The sequence below is a fragment of the Geotrypetes seraphini genome, chromosome 3, assembly GCF_902459505.1.
Source record: "Geotrypetes seraphini chromosome 3, aGeoSer1.1, whole genome shotgun sequence".
Lineage (NCBI taxonomy): Eukaryota > Metazoa > Chordata > Amphibia > Gymnophiona > Dermophiidae > Geotrypetes > Geotrypetes seraphini.
Window position 1 is genome coordinate 116,821,761 of NC_047086.1, and position 14,783 is coordinate 116,836,543.

At 43.3% G+C, this 14,783-nt stretch overlaps 1 protein-coding gene across 1 annotated transcript in view; it reads right to left on the reverse strand.

Annotated features, from left to right (window-relative positions):
- The window catches only part of LOC117356548 (cytochrome P450 2K6-like), a 76,243-nt gene that overhangs the window by 46,675 nt on the left and 14,785 nt on the right, over positions 1 to 14,783 (reverse strand). Inside the window, exons 4-5 of the mRNA XM_033935897.1 lie at positions 9,123 to 9,283; positions 2,754 to 2,927 (exon numbers count right to left, since the gene is read on the reverse strand). Of these exons, the coding sequence (XP_033791788.1) occupies positions 2,754 to 2,927; positions 9,123 to 9,283 (335 nt within the window). The remainder of the gene's footprint in view (positions 1 to 2,753; positions 2,928 to 9,122; positions 9,284 to 14,783) is intronic.

Genomic DNA, 14,783 nt, shown 5'->3' on the forward strand with positions numbered 1-14,783 from the left:
AGATTTATCATTCTAAGCCTGTAAACAACTCCTTACAACTGATCCTATTTGTGGCAAAAATTAAGCCGACTGTCAATGATTATGCCTAAGATTTTAACCTTATCGATAGAATTGATTGGAATATCATTGATACAAATTGGAGATGGAAGTTGAATCTTATCCTTCCAAGGGAAAAAGAGGTTACTGATCTTGGAAATGCTGTTGATGGGATACTGGGCTAGTGAATGATATGGTGAAGGATTCCTGTGGTGAGCAGTGGCAACCCATGGTTAGCCCACAAAAACGGAAAACAATGTAGCCAATTTACAGTGGGAATAGGAACAAGGTCTTACACTACCCCACTGGGGTGGGAGATGACCTTGTTCCAATTGCAAAAATTGCACCAGAGTCAGCGCAGCAACATCCCCTCGGCTCAGCAGCTACTTCCTAGTTTCCCTCGCGCCTACCTTACATGATCGAGTCAGCCATGCCACGCTGAATAGTCTTGAGAAGCTTGAGCCTTTAACCGACAAGCCCCTGGTTGATGTAACTTCCGCTTTCGCAAAACTGGAAGTTATATCAAGGAAGGACTTGTCAGCTACGCCCAAGTTCATGAAAAAAACTTTTTAGGGGTCCTGGTGTAGGGCGGGTGAACCCCAGACCCCCAAAAGCTGACTGGAGCCTGCCATGTGGCACTGGCTGGCGGGCACCAGGGCTACATTAAAATCTAATAACATATAGGCAACCAATGACTTTTCATATAGAAAGGGATAATATGATCAAATTTTCTTGCTTTACCAGCAGCCTCAAGGCGGCATTTTGCATTGTCTGTAGTCATCTATTAAATTTTGATAGTCCTGGATAAGCAATTATGATAATTCATTGTCCAGCCTTCTTTCAATGTGAACCGCCTAGAAGTCATTCGACTATGGCGGTATAGAAAAATAAAGTTATTATTATTATTAATGTTTTTTCATCAAAATACTTTTTAATAGATCACAATTGCCTCAGGGAGTAAAATCCTTTTTGAATAACTGCAGATATTTGCTCATCAAAATCCAAATAGGAATCAATTGCCCCAGATACTTAAAACTATGAACGGTAGGAATTGTTCTGTCCCAAAATATAGGAACTAATTTAGGTTACGCGTCCAGTTATCCATCAAGTCAGTGGTTTATTGATATTTAACACCAAGTGATATTCCTCCAACCAAAGAGATAGATTTATCAAACTTACAAAACTGTTTACAAAAGATAACAGCAATGGATCAATTCTTGTTATTAATATTATATCATTTATATAGCGATATACATGTATGTCAAATTCATGAATAATTGTCAAAAAAGGTGCAATAAAAATAAACAAATTGGAGATATAGCAGAACTGGAAAGGTTAAAAAAATAGTTGCAAGTACATCTTAACAATACTGTAGATAAAACACAAATACAATTTACAAATATAGTCGTATATAGTCATATCAATAAGGAAAAAATGGGTCAATATTCAAAGGGACTTATATGTTTAACAAATCTATCTGGGAATTTTTTCAGATAGCCATATTATACAGCTAAATTGCTTTTTACCTATATAAATTGCTTTGAAAATTGCTCTCCATTGGTTATCGATAGGGATACAAGTTAAGGATATATTTTTTTCTACTATGAAGAACTACCCCAGTAGTTTCAGGCCTCTTCATAAATGCAGAAACTGATAAATCTTAAACTTAAGTGCACTGCCTTATTGTCATCATATTGAACCAATCCTTGTATTGTAAGGATATTCTTACGTATTATTTTATTTATTTATTATAAGGTCTTGATATACTGCTGAAGATATAGTTGACAACATTAGAAAGTAGAGGAGGCAAGCTAATGTAGAGGGCATAAGCCAAAGAACAGGGGGAGCCACAGGTGCCATGATGCCCCCCCCCCCCAAATTTTGCTTCCCTGCCTTTTTCGCTTACCTTGTATCTGCACATGCTTGAGGCTTACTTGCCAGCTTTCATCACCTCTGAAACATAACTTATAAGGTTGCCATCCAAGAGTTCAAGAACAAGCGAAGAAGAGACTTGCTGAAGACGAGGGGGGGGGGGGTTGAATGGTGGACACCAGAGGCAGAAATGGAAGAAGAGAAGGAGAGAGATGGGGAGGGAGAAGGGAGAGATGTTGATGGGGTTTGAGAGAGAGGAAAGGAGACGGGGGGGGGGGGGGGTTGGAACATTGAGACACCACAGGGAGGTTGAATGATGGACACCACAGACAGAGAAGGGAGGTTTCTAGAAACCATTGGGGGGGGGGGGGTACAGATGCTGTAGAATATGTGAGGTCTGAGAGGAAAGTAAAGAGGAATATGCTGGAGACCTGGGGTGGGTGGGGTGGAATGTTTAACACTACAAGCAGAGGGGCGGGAGAAGAAAAGAAGAGATGCTGAAGGGGAAGAGAAGAAAAGAAGTGCTGGAAACCATGGGTGAGGGAGAGAGATACTGTAGACCATGAAGAGTTGAGAGGGAGGGAAGGAGAGAAATGTTTGACACAATGGGGGGGAGGGGGTGTTGAGAGGGAGAGAAGAAAGTCAAGATATACCAGATGCCATAGGAGAGGACTAGGATGAGATGTAAGGGCTGCAGATGAGCTTGGACACCCCTAAACAATAAAGTGCTCCACTGCCCCTGGTACAGGGCCACAGAAAGGGCTGGGTGGGGTGGGGGTGGGGCAGAGGAAGAGGAGAGAAGGAAAAGAAAACCAAAATTTGTACAGACCAATCACATTATTTACCTCCTGCTGTCTGACAAGAAATACATCAATGAAGCTTCTTTGGTCATTTACATCCAGATTTTCAAGATGTTTTAAGAATGTTTCTTTTATAAAACTATGTAACTCATTTGTATTTTTTGTTACAGTTGTGTGGCTTCCAGGAAACATTCGAAGTATAGGGTATATGTTGTATAACTAGGAATAGAAAGACAAGATAAACATAATGATCTATGTTAAGTACTAAGTATATTAGTAATTAATACCTAGTTAATGCATTATCTATAATCTAAATGGAGTTTGAAATTGAGGGGCTAATTTTGAAAGACATTTTGTTTGGTAAATAATGTTTTCTATGTACAGAAATGAGTTCAAAACTTGCTCAAACTACTACACATAAAGTTAGCTGCCTAAAATCTGCAATGTATGTTTATTTGATATGAGCAAAGTACTCCCCAGGGGTAGGGAAGGATTAGTGTTTTCATGAATACATATAAGATAAGAAATGTGTGCCTGTTATTCGTGAATAGTAATGGCTGAGCCTAAGGAAGTCCCTGATTGACTCAGGCGTTCCTGGCCCCTCCCAATGGAGGAGGTGTCTGAGGTGCCTGAGCCAATCAGGGCCTTAGGCTCCTCTCTGTGCATCACATGATGCACCGGGGCGGGGCCTAAGGCCCACATTCGCGATATGTCATCCAGGAGCAGGAGGCGATAAAGGAGCAGGAGGACTTTGTGGTTCCTCCTGCTCCCGAAGACAGTGCTGGAGGGAGGCCTAAGGAGCAGGAAGGACTGAGAACCCCTCCTGTTCCCACCTTTTAGGTACAGGGGAGAGGTCGGGCCAGGCCCAACCAGGGATGGGCCAGTCCAGTCGGGGTGCAGTGGGCCGGTCAGGGAGTGGCGCGGTGGGCCAGTCGGGACGGTTGCAGTCGTTTGCGTGGCAGGAGGGAGTTGGCATCCCTCCTGCCTTTTGTGGAGCATTGGCGCAGGGGGCATTTTTTTTAGGGGTTTGGGGAGGGAGGAGGCACTTTGGGAGGGGGGCTTTTTTATTTTTAACTGAGCAGTTAGTTTGCATGTGTAATACATGCAAACTATCTGCCTGATTAAAATGAAAAATAAAAAAAGCTGGCAGAAGCCCTGACAGCAGCGACAGGAGGCTGCTTCTCCTGTCACTACTGTCAGGGTCTGCGCTTGCTCCAGGATCACTCTCTAGTGATCCTGGCCATGGGTAGGGGGTATGTTAACGATCATCCCCATTTGCATGCCAGCCTCTTGTGAATTCGTCAGCCTGCATGCTGTAGTAAGATTTATGGATGACTAATCAGTTACATAAACAAATACGTGTCTGTCTTAGTCAGATGCTAGGGAAAACCATAATCTCCTTACCCAAGGTTCGTTATTTTGCCAGTTTATACTAAGAATAGAGACCAAGGCTATATGAAGAATTTTATTAGAAATTTAAAAATATAATTCATAAGCCAGCAGTAAATAAACAAATTATTTGTATATACAGTGGTACCTTGGTTTACGAGCATAATCCGTTCCAGGGTCATGCTCGTAATCCAAAATGCTCGTTTTTCAAAACAAAGATCCCCATAGGCTTTAATGCAAACTCAGAAGATTCGTTCCACAACCGAAGTTTGCAATGGTGGCCCAGGGGTGAGAACTTGCCTGCGGGTGCTGCACAGCGATTCCAAAGTGTTGCCTTCCTTCCTCGGGGTCCCCATGTGGCTGCCCTCCTGCTTCTGCGATGCCTCTGCCGTCCGTCAGCGCTCTCCCAGCTCCCATCTAAACTGGCCATCATGAATGAGCATGCTGCGCGCAACTTCTCTCTCCTCTCCTAAGGCAGCTGCTTCCCTGACAACATGCTCACCACGTACAAGGACGTCCTGGTCAAAATTCCAGGAACAAATGGCCTGGAAACGAAGATCGGCATCTACTACCGACCCCCAGGTCAGTCCTAAGAAATTGATGGAGAAATGACAGACGAGATTAAACGCAACTGCAAGGGAGGCAACACAGTTATCATGGGTGACTTCAACTATCCGGGAATAGACTAGAACCTAGGCATCTCCGGCTGCATTAGAGAGACCAAGTTCTTGGATGCTGTAGGCAATTGCTTCCTGGAACAACTTGTCAAGGAAAATACTAGAGGAAATGCAATTCTGGACTTAATTCTAAATGGCCTGCGAGGACCAGCACAAGATGTAGAAGTAGAAGGGATGCTGGGAAGCAGTGATCACAATATGATTCACTTTCATCTGGACACAGGGGAGAAACATCGGTCCAAAATGACAGCCACGGCACTGAACTTCCGAAAAGGGAATTACGAAGGGATGAGACTCATGGTAGGGAAGAAGATTAAGAAGAGGATAAGCACTGTAAAAATGCTAGAGCAAGCTTGGTCCCTTTTTAAGGACACAGTCACCGAGGCGCAAAATATATATATACCGCGTATCAACAAGGGATCCAAGAGGAAAAAGAACAAAGAACCGGCGTGGCTCACTGTAGAGGTGAAGTAAGCGATCAGAGACAAGAAAACTTAATTTAAGGAATGGAAAAGGTAAAAAACGGATGAAAACTGGAACAAGCATAAACAACATCAACGCAGGTGCCATAAGGCGGTAAAAGGAACCAAAAGAGATTACCAGGAAAAAATAGCCAAGGAGGCGAAGAACTTCAAGCCGTTCTTTCGATATATTAAGGGGAAACGACCTGCAAAGGAAGTGGTGGGACCTTTGGATGACCATGGAATAAAGGGAGCACTAAAGGAGGACAAAGCAATCGCTGACAAACTGAACACATTTTTTGCATCTGTATTTACCGAAGAAGATGTACACAGCATACCTGAACCCATCAGGCAATATGCTGGAAACGAAGACGGAAAGCTGACAGGATTGACGATCAGTCTAGTCTAGAGGAGGTATGTAGGCAGATTGATAGGCTTAAGAGTGATAAATCCCCTGGACTGGATGGCATCCATCTGAGGGTCATCAAGGAACTGAAAGGGACCATAGCTGAACTGCTTCAACTAATAGCCAATCTGTCGATCAAATCGGGAAAGATTCCGGAAAACTGGAAGGTTGCGAATGTTACACCGATCTTCAAGAAAGGTTCGAGGGGAGATCCGGGGAACTACAGACCGGTGAGTCTGACCTCTGTACCAGGAAAGATGGTAGAGTCACTGATAAAGGACAGCATCATTGATCACCTTGATGGAAACGGGCTGATGAGGACCAGACAGCACGGTTTTAGCAAAGGCAGATCGTGTTTGACGAACTTGCTGCACATCTTTGAGGGAGTAAACAGACAGAAAAGGGCGATCAAGTCGACATTGTATATCTGTATTTTCAGAAGGCGTTCGACAAGGTTCCGCATGAACGACTACTTCGGAAAATTGCAAGCCATGGAATTGAGGGTAAAATACTCACGTGGATTAAAAACTGGCTGGTGCATAGGAAACAGAGAATGGGGTAAATGGACAATTCTCGGACTGGAAGAGCATCACCAGTGGGGTGCCGCAGGGCTCGGTGCTTGGACCCGTGCTCTTTAACATCTTTATAAATGATCTGGACATAGGTACGACGAGCGAGGTGATTAAATTTGTGGATGATACGAAGTTATTCAGAGTAGTAAAGATGCAGGGGGATTGCGAAGATCTGCAATGCGACATAATCAAGCTCGAGGAATGGGCATCGACATTGCAGATGAGGTTCAACGTGGATAAGTGTAAAGTGATGTATGTCGGTAACAAAAATCTCATGCACGAATACAGGATGTCTGGGGCGGTACTTGGAGAGACCTCCCAGGAAAAGGACTTGGGAGTTCTGATTGTCAAGTCGATAAAGCCGTCCACACAATGTGTGGTGGCAGCAAAAAGGGCAAACAGAATGCTAGGAATGATAAAGAAAAGGGATCACGAACAGATTAGAGAAGGATATCATGCCGCTGTACCGGGCCATGGTATGCCCTCACCTGGAGTACTGCGTCCAGCACTGGTTGCCGTACCTGAAGAAGGACACGGTACTACTCGAAAGGGTCCAGAGAAGAGTGACTAAGATAGTTAAGGGTCTGGAGAAGCTGCCGTACAGCGAAAGATTAGAGAAACTGGGCCTCTTCTCTCTCGAACAGAGGAGATTGAGAGGGGACATGATTGAAACATTCAAGGTACTGAAGGGGATAGACTTAGTAGATAAGGACAGGTTGTTCACCCTCTCCAAGGTAGGGAGAACAAGAGGGCACTCTCTCTAAAGTTGAAAGGGGATAGATTCCGTACAAACGTAAGGAAGTTCTTCTTCACTGAGAGAGTGGTAGAAAGCTGGAACGCCCTTCCAGAGGCTGTTATAGGGGAAAACACCCTCCTAGGATTCAAGACAAGGTTAGATAAGTTTCTGCTGAACAAGAACATGCGCTGGTAGGGCTAGTCTCAGTTAGGGTGCTGGTCTTAGACCAGAGGGCCGCCGCGTGAGCGGACTGCTGGGCATGATGGACCACTGGTCTGACTCAGCAGTGGCAATTCTTATGTTCTTAGATGACCTCTCCGGACCAATCCAGAAACAGGACTTAGATGAATAGCCTTTCTGTATAGAGTCTTGCACCGGCTGTGAAATAGAGGCACCTTCGTTAGATAAGAACAGCACAGGAGCAGTGCCTCCCCCAAGATTCACACAGGCTGAGTATGTAGGAATAACTGGATGTCCTTGACTAGAATACAGTTCTGGTACATACCCATAATGCATCAGGCATCATAAACAGCAAAGATGTTTTCTTCTTTCTCTTCTTGCATGGTTCAGGCTGGAATGATTTCTTGCAGACAATGGTTCAGGCTTAATGACGTCAGAGAGGCCTAACCTTCAGGTGTGAATAAGGATCAGACACGGAATCGGGGGTTAGTGAATCTAGCTCTAATTTGGGAGTTAGCACCCAAGAAAAAGATTTATTTATTCAATTTTCTATACTGTTCTCCCAAGGGAATTTATTCAAGTACTCAAGCATTTTTTCCTGTCTGTCCTGGTGGGTTTACAGTCTATCTAATATACCTGGGGCAATGGGGGGCATTAAGTGACTTGTCCAGGGTCACAAGGAACAGCGTGGGTTTGAACCCACAATCTCTGGGTGCTGAGGCTGTAGCTCTAAACACTGTGCCATACTCTCCCCTAGGTATCATTGTAGACAGTATGTTGAAATCATATGCCAAGTGAGTTGCAGCAGCCAAGAAAGCAAACAGGGTACTAGGAATTATTAGAAAAGGGATGATAAATAAGTCTAATAATATTTAATGCCTCTATATTGCTCTATGATGTGACCTCGCCTTTTGTATTCAACTCTGGTTGCCATATTGCTGAATTAGATAAGGCTCAAAGAAGAGTGACCAAAATGATAAAGGGATGGAACTCTTCTCATGAAGAAAGGTAAAGGTTAAGGTTCTTCAACTTGGAAAAGAGACAGCTGAGGGGATATGATTGAGTTTACAAAACCCCAAGTGGTGTAAAACGAGTAGGTTTTGGGTGCATTGTGGAGGGTTCACCAGATAATATAAGTAGGTTATGGTGAGATCCATACTTAGGCCTTTTTAAAGTGACTTTCACTGCTGTATCCCCTATTCTGTTGAAATGTCTCTTGTGTGGCCATCTGAAGCTGTAATACAGACTGGAATGTACTGTTTCTTTAACATTTGTGAGGCGGGGAGGGGGGTCTGTGACCACTGGAGAAGTGTGGGGAGACTATGCCTTAATCCCTCCAGTGATCATCTGATCAGTTTGGGCACATTTTGGCAATTATTCATTTTTAAAACAGGACTAACCCCAAACATCTAAATTTGATCTGGACATTTTGTACAAAATTTGATTATCACTGCAAAACAGCAAAGTGTTAAGCCCATAACAGGCCTCCAACATGCTCCCTTGAGATTTAGATGCACTGCAGATCAAAAGCCTAGTAAAACATCTAGAAAGTCGGTTTTGAAAATGGTGATGGACGTTTTGGTGAGAAAAACGTCCAAGTACCACTTTATACCACTTTTTGGACGCCTTTCTGTTTTGAAAATGAGCCCCTTAGTTACCAATGCCCTACAAGTGAATTTTCATAGAAAAGCTCCCCTTGAAATTTCCCTTTAAAAGTATAGAGGCTAAATGGTACTACAGGGATTTCTTAGCCTGTATATTTTGCAATTGCAAAGTGTTTGAGGTAGAGTCCATGCTGGGATTTCAAGATGAAATTCCAGCATTTAACTCAACTGGCTCAGTCTTGTGTGTACTATCGGATGTGTGCACACTTTTCACCTACAACTGCTTATTGGTAATTTTAAAGGAGGCCTTCTCTGACTGAAAACACCTGGACCTTTGCAAATTGGCCTATAATATCTACAATAAAACTTATACACTAAATATGCATTACCTCAAACATCGGCGATCCTGAGAGTATATTGTTTTCATTGATGAGGCTCACAAGTCTCAAGAACATTGGATCTTGGTAGTCATAACGGTGTCCAAGTAAAATGGATACAATAATATTTGCAACAGAAGCATTCATGATCATTGTGGTCTCAAATGGATTGCCTGAAAAACATTTAAAGATCAGGCGTAGATTTTGTAGAGCAACACAAAGTGGCAGATTGTGCAGCCCACACCCATTCTCCACCCATTTCCCACCCCATGTAGATAGCACATAAATTAAGGTAAACTGATATGCTGGTGCAGTACTGGCTATCATGGCCATGCACTAACAGTATGTGCTAATTTATGCATGAACTGCTTGACACACGTTCGTTAAAGGACCTCTGTATATGAATCATGAAGATAAGGGGATGCCTTACTTTATATCACTATGCTGCTCAGTTGAATGGCAGACACAAAGATCTACAGTTTGAGATCAATGTGAACGGTACTGGGGTTCAAGAAAGGATTGGACAATTTCCTGCTGGAAAAGGGGATAGAGGGGTATAGATAGAGGATTACAGTCCAGGTCCTGGACCTGTTGGGCCATCGCATGTGCGAACTGCTGGACACGATGGACCTCTGGTCTGATCCAGCGGAGGCACTACTTATGTTCTTATGAACAAAAATTTAGAGAGGCAGAATATGCAAATAACGAATAATCTAATTATCTACATTATAAATATCTGGAGCTCATTAAGCTATTATTAGAAAGGAAAAGATACTTAACACACACACTAATTCAATTTATTAAAGATTTTACTCTGGGAATATTAGTGCTAAGGTTGAGAAGATGGGCAAATAATATATTTAAGGGCATGTTTAGTGAAGTGTGTTACGCAATTACTGGGGATACTAATGCAAGGTAACTCATCCCATGCTAACAATTACCATGTGGTAAAAATCCTGCGTTAAGTGTTTATTGAAGGTAGGATCTTTTCTATCATGCAAAAGGAGTTTCTTTCTATGTATTAATATTATTTTATTAGCCTATGAACCGCGTAGTTCTTTCTGCTAGTCAGTTGTTGCAGTGTATCAAATTGTGAATAAATAAATAAATCTGGGGAGAGATTGGATATGGCTGGCAATGACGCTAGCAAGGGATATGTGGTTTGTTTGTTTTTTAGTATTTATTCTTTATTGAATTTTCATTTTGGTATGATAATACAATCATTTTTTAAATAAACAGTATTCACCACAAATCAATTTATATTGGAAGTAATTTTAGGAAAAATAAAACAACATTGTTTCAACTGTTAAATTAGTCCATAATAGCTGAAGAAGGAGTTTCAACAAAATTGAAGATAATTTACTTCAAATATTCATTAGGAAAAAGGACGGGAACCTGAATTAATCCCAACTTACTAACTTAGAGCTTTTATTCCTGAATATTGACCAGGGTTCTTACAGATCTCACCTCATTTTCTAAGATAAATCTTGTCAATTGTACAGACTCAAAGAAAATATATCTAGCTCCCTTAATAGCAAGGGATATGTTACCACACAATAGCTGTCATGATTGTCATGAAGTATAGTGTAGCTATACTTAATGCTATTCCAAGAGGTGCTATTAAGTGCAGCAATATTATTGACAGTCAAGAGGCATTGCTGCTGCCCAAATGTTAAAAGAAATTGTGTTAATGGTTGCTACCTATTCCTTTTTTTATATGTCTCTTTATTAACAATTGCAACATGGATCGTATAAGCAGTAGCAGTACAAACAACAACAATGCTGAACAACAAGCAGTGCAAAAGAAAACAACCAGAAGATCCAGTGAATCCATAAACCATCCACAATCCTACTGCAATTCATAATATTAATAGAACCCCCCCATTCAGTCACGCACCGTCATACAACCACCATCCTAGTCTCAACAAACACTCCTCAATCAACGAACCACATATACCCATCTACACAGGCATATAGCTATCCTGTCAGCCGGACGCTGAAGCCCCGGGATTGGGCAAAGACCCAGGGCTACCCAAAGGAGTACCCGGACACCATAACAGGATATCCTTCCAAAGGGCCACATAACACTGGTCAGAGCTCACTCAAACATAAGCTTGCAATCATGCCCCCAATGAACACCCAATCCCTCATATACTACCCTCTCAAGATCACCCATGAGATTACAGCCAGGGGTTATAGCTGCCATTTTGAACCCTGGCAGCTACTAGGGTAGAGAATGATGTTGGGGGCAGGGGGATTATCATGGGGGTGAACTTCAAGGCAATCTTTGAGGTAAATGTCTGGGGCATAGGTGCTGATCAGAAGGCATGATTTTTTTTGTAGGGGGTACTGTTGGGGTGGGGAGATGATTGTGGGGATAGCTTTGGGTATATTGTTGCACCTCATGGCCAAGGAGACTTTTTTCTTCTTTTTGCTGCTGGGCTCCACATAATATGCCTTGGCATGGGGCAGCATCAAAAGGGTTGCCACTTACGTATGAAACTTACAGAACACAGTAAGTAATGTGCACTTTTCCCACATTTGTGCATCTGTAGTTACTCCTGGTAGAAGTGGACCCACCCATTAAAATTACTAGTAATCTTATCATGTACATGTATTTCTTCATATACATATATGTTCCTTTATTATCGCATGGTTGGTTCCTTATGGCCTTCCCTTGCATGGTCCAGGGATTTTGCTCTTGCTCAGAGTCATGAAATTTTCTTTTCCCATTTACTTTCATAATTAGTATAGTAGGGAACCACAATCTCACTTGGTATACAATCTGTTCTTCTTATTTGCGTGTTCCCAATTCACGATTTTGCTTATCCATGGTTGCATGCACTATGACTGCTATTCACCATTTATGCAGTTTATTCGCATATTTGTGGACCTCCGACCTTAGAAAAGATCTTTGTTTCCAAGGGATTTGTTTCCTTTCACTTTCACTTCATGGTTTTGGCTTTGTTTCCAAAAATGGTCACCAAGTATCAAGAGAGTGAGTTACAGGTATAAGAGTGAGTTACAGACAAGAGAATGAGTTACAAACATCTGCGGGTTCAGCTCCAAAGAAAATGGCAACCAAACATCAAGAAAATGAGGTACAAGCACCTGTGGGTACAGTTCCAAAGAGAAAGAAGCATATCATATGTCTGAGTGACAAAATACATGTATGCATTGGTTGATGAGAGATTGCTTACCATGGTACTGCAATACTGAACAGTACATTACTGCAGTGGTGTAGCAAGGGTAGGAGGTACTCGTGGTGGTGACACCCCCTGCCCTCTTCTCGTCCTTTCCCTTTCCCCATACCTCTTTAACTTTGCCAAGAAGAGGAGGAGGAAGAAGATGACCGCCTGTGCTTTTTCTTACCCTTTTCTTTGAAATTGAAGGATCACCTTTCTTTTTTGTCGAGGGCTCGGTTGTCACTGGCTGGGTCCCGGGAAGCCTGGTCCAGTTATCTGGAAGGCGGCAGTTGACCTCTGAGGTACCACCTTTGCTGTTGTGTTGCCCTGTGGGGTCAGGAAGTGTGATGTGTGAATGGTCACAGTCTCGACTGCCAAGGTTCGCTTTGGATGCAACATACTGTGGATCCCGGTCTCGGGAGGCATGAGGGCACTGACAGCTAATGTAGGCTGAAGTTTCAACATTTTCCAAAGGTTGGAGTGTATGTTGTAGTGCACAGTGATGCCTTGAAAGTGGAGATCTCCGAAGATCCTGGGATGGGGATGATCCGTGAGACCTCTGATGTGGATCATGATTGAAGCTTGCATGGGATGTAGACTCTTGCCAACAGTTTTGCCCCCTATGTCTGCGATGCCCTGATGCATGGCTCTCATGTCTGACTCTGTGCTGCAGGACCAGGATGTTTGTCGTTTTCCAAGTGCTATGTAGCTGTGGGAGGGCGATCCAAGACTTCCCTCTTTTGGCTGATTGCCTGGCGACCCTGTCTACTGCGGTGGGATACTCCGAAGCACTGAGTTGGATCAAGATCTATGCTGCTTATTCCGCGATCTGTCACGACAGCATTCTGAGGGGCCCTTGCGCTTACACCACTTATTCCACGATCTGGACCTGCTGCGGGTTGACCTACTGCTGGATTCAGTTGATCTGTGGAATGACATGAGGATATGATGGTTCTTGTAGCTAGGGCAGAGGTTGAGGGGGGTAATCGACATCTGTGTCTTGGTGAATCTCTGATCTATAGTAGCGCTGGCCATGGGATTTTCTCTCTCAGGTTGAGCCCTTTGTAGATGGAGTAGTGTCCTGACCTGACTGAGGGTCAGCTCCGTGGGCAGTCGTACCATACCTTTCCACTTCTGTCACCTTGTCTCCCATCTCCAACTGGGTCTGTATTTGGTAAATCTGCGTGTTGCTTGTTGACCGCTCTTCCGCAGAGGTTGATGGTATATTGGATGGTAAAGTCACACGTTCATCTTGGACCTGTAAGGATGTAGAAGGTGAGCATGTGTGGGTGCGCAGGAAAGACCTAGGCAATGGAAGATCCACAAAATCAATGTACCTTTCTGCTGCCATCTTGGTCATATAGATGATCGCTGAGGCAAGGCATCATCTTGTGGTAATGCTGAAGCATCTTCCTTTGCAGTCTGATGTTGACTAGATACCTTGTTTTTTCTTGACATGGTGCTCCTCAGTGCCCATGGGCTGTTGCAACAATTCCTGATGCAGAAGAGAGTGTGGCTGTGCATCTCGGGATCTTAGCCATCTACTCCAAGGGTTGTACTGCTCTTTTGTTATGCACAAGGCTTCAGAAGAGGAAAGCTGTGTTAGAAGGATGTCTTCATGAAGAGCAGCTGCTTAACTAGAGTCCTGCTGAAGGAGGAGAGACAGCAGGATCACCGATCTAGAGATGCAGGGGTAAGTTGGAGATCTTCCAATGAAGAATCTGACATGATGCCGGTACAGAGCCACTCGATGTGCTGAGACAGACGGTGCCAGGAAGAAGTTGAGGTGGGTCGATGTGGCAGTGCAGGGTCACTCGACTCCCCCAAGACCAGCGGCGCTGGCAAGAAGTCAGATTGGGCCTTCACATGCAGCAATCTGAATGCTGGGAGTATGGAGAAAAGGGCCGATGCTCCCAAGTGTTCAGCTTTTGAATTTTGCTGCTTTTGGGTAGCTCCGCCCCCTCTCTCCCGACACACCCAATGAGAGGCGGCCGATTCCTCCAACATTGGAGATGACATTGAAAGGTACAAGGGGGAGTCGGGGAAGGGGGCGGAGCAAAACCCATGCTCCCTCTAGGAAGCCAACATCTTACCAGCGGCATGCTCAGAGGGCCATTGCTGCCGGCATTTCTGAGCTCTTTGGGGACAATGGGATAGAAATCAAAATAAATAAATAATAATAAGGAATGTATAAGAGTACGAAGAGAATCTGATTGAAGAAATGAATAAATAGATCGAATCTGATGAAGGGTAAAAAAGAGGAAAAGACCACCTTTAAATATGAGAATGAAAAATGGTTAAGTATCATTGTTTACAACACCTAAGATTTTAGTTGTAGTAGAAAATGTTAGAGGAACACCTTTCATACTAAAATTTAAAGATTTTGAAGGTGGAATCCTTGAGGAAAAAGGCATTTCTGCAGTTTTGGGGAATTTACTTTCAATTTATTATGCTTAAGCCAGTCTGCAATTTTGTCTAACTTAGCTGA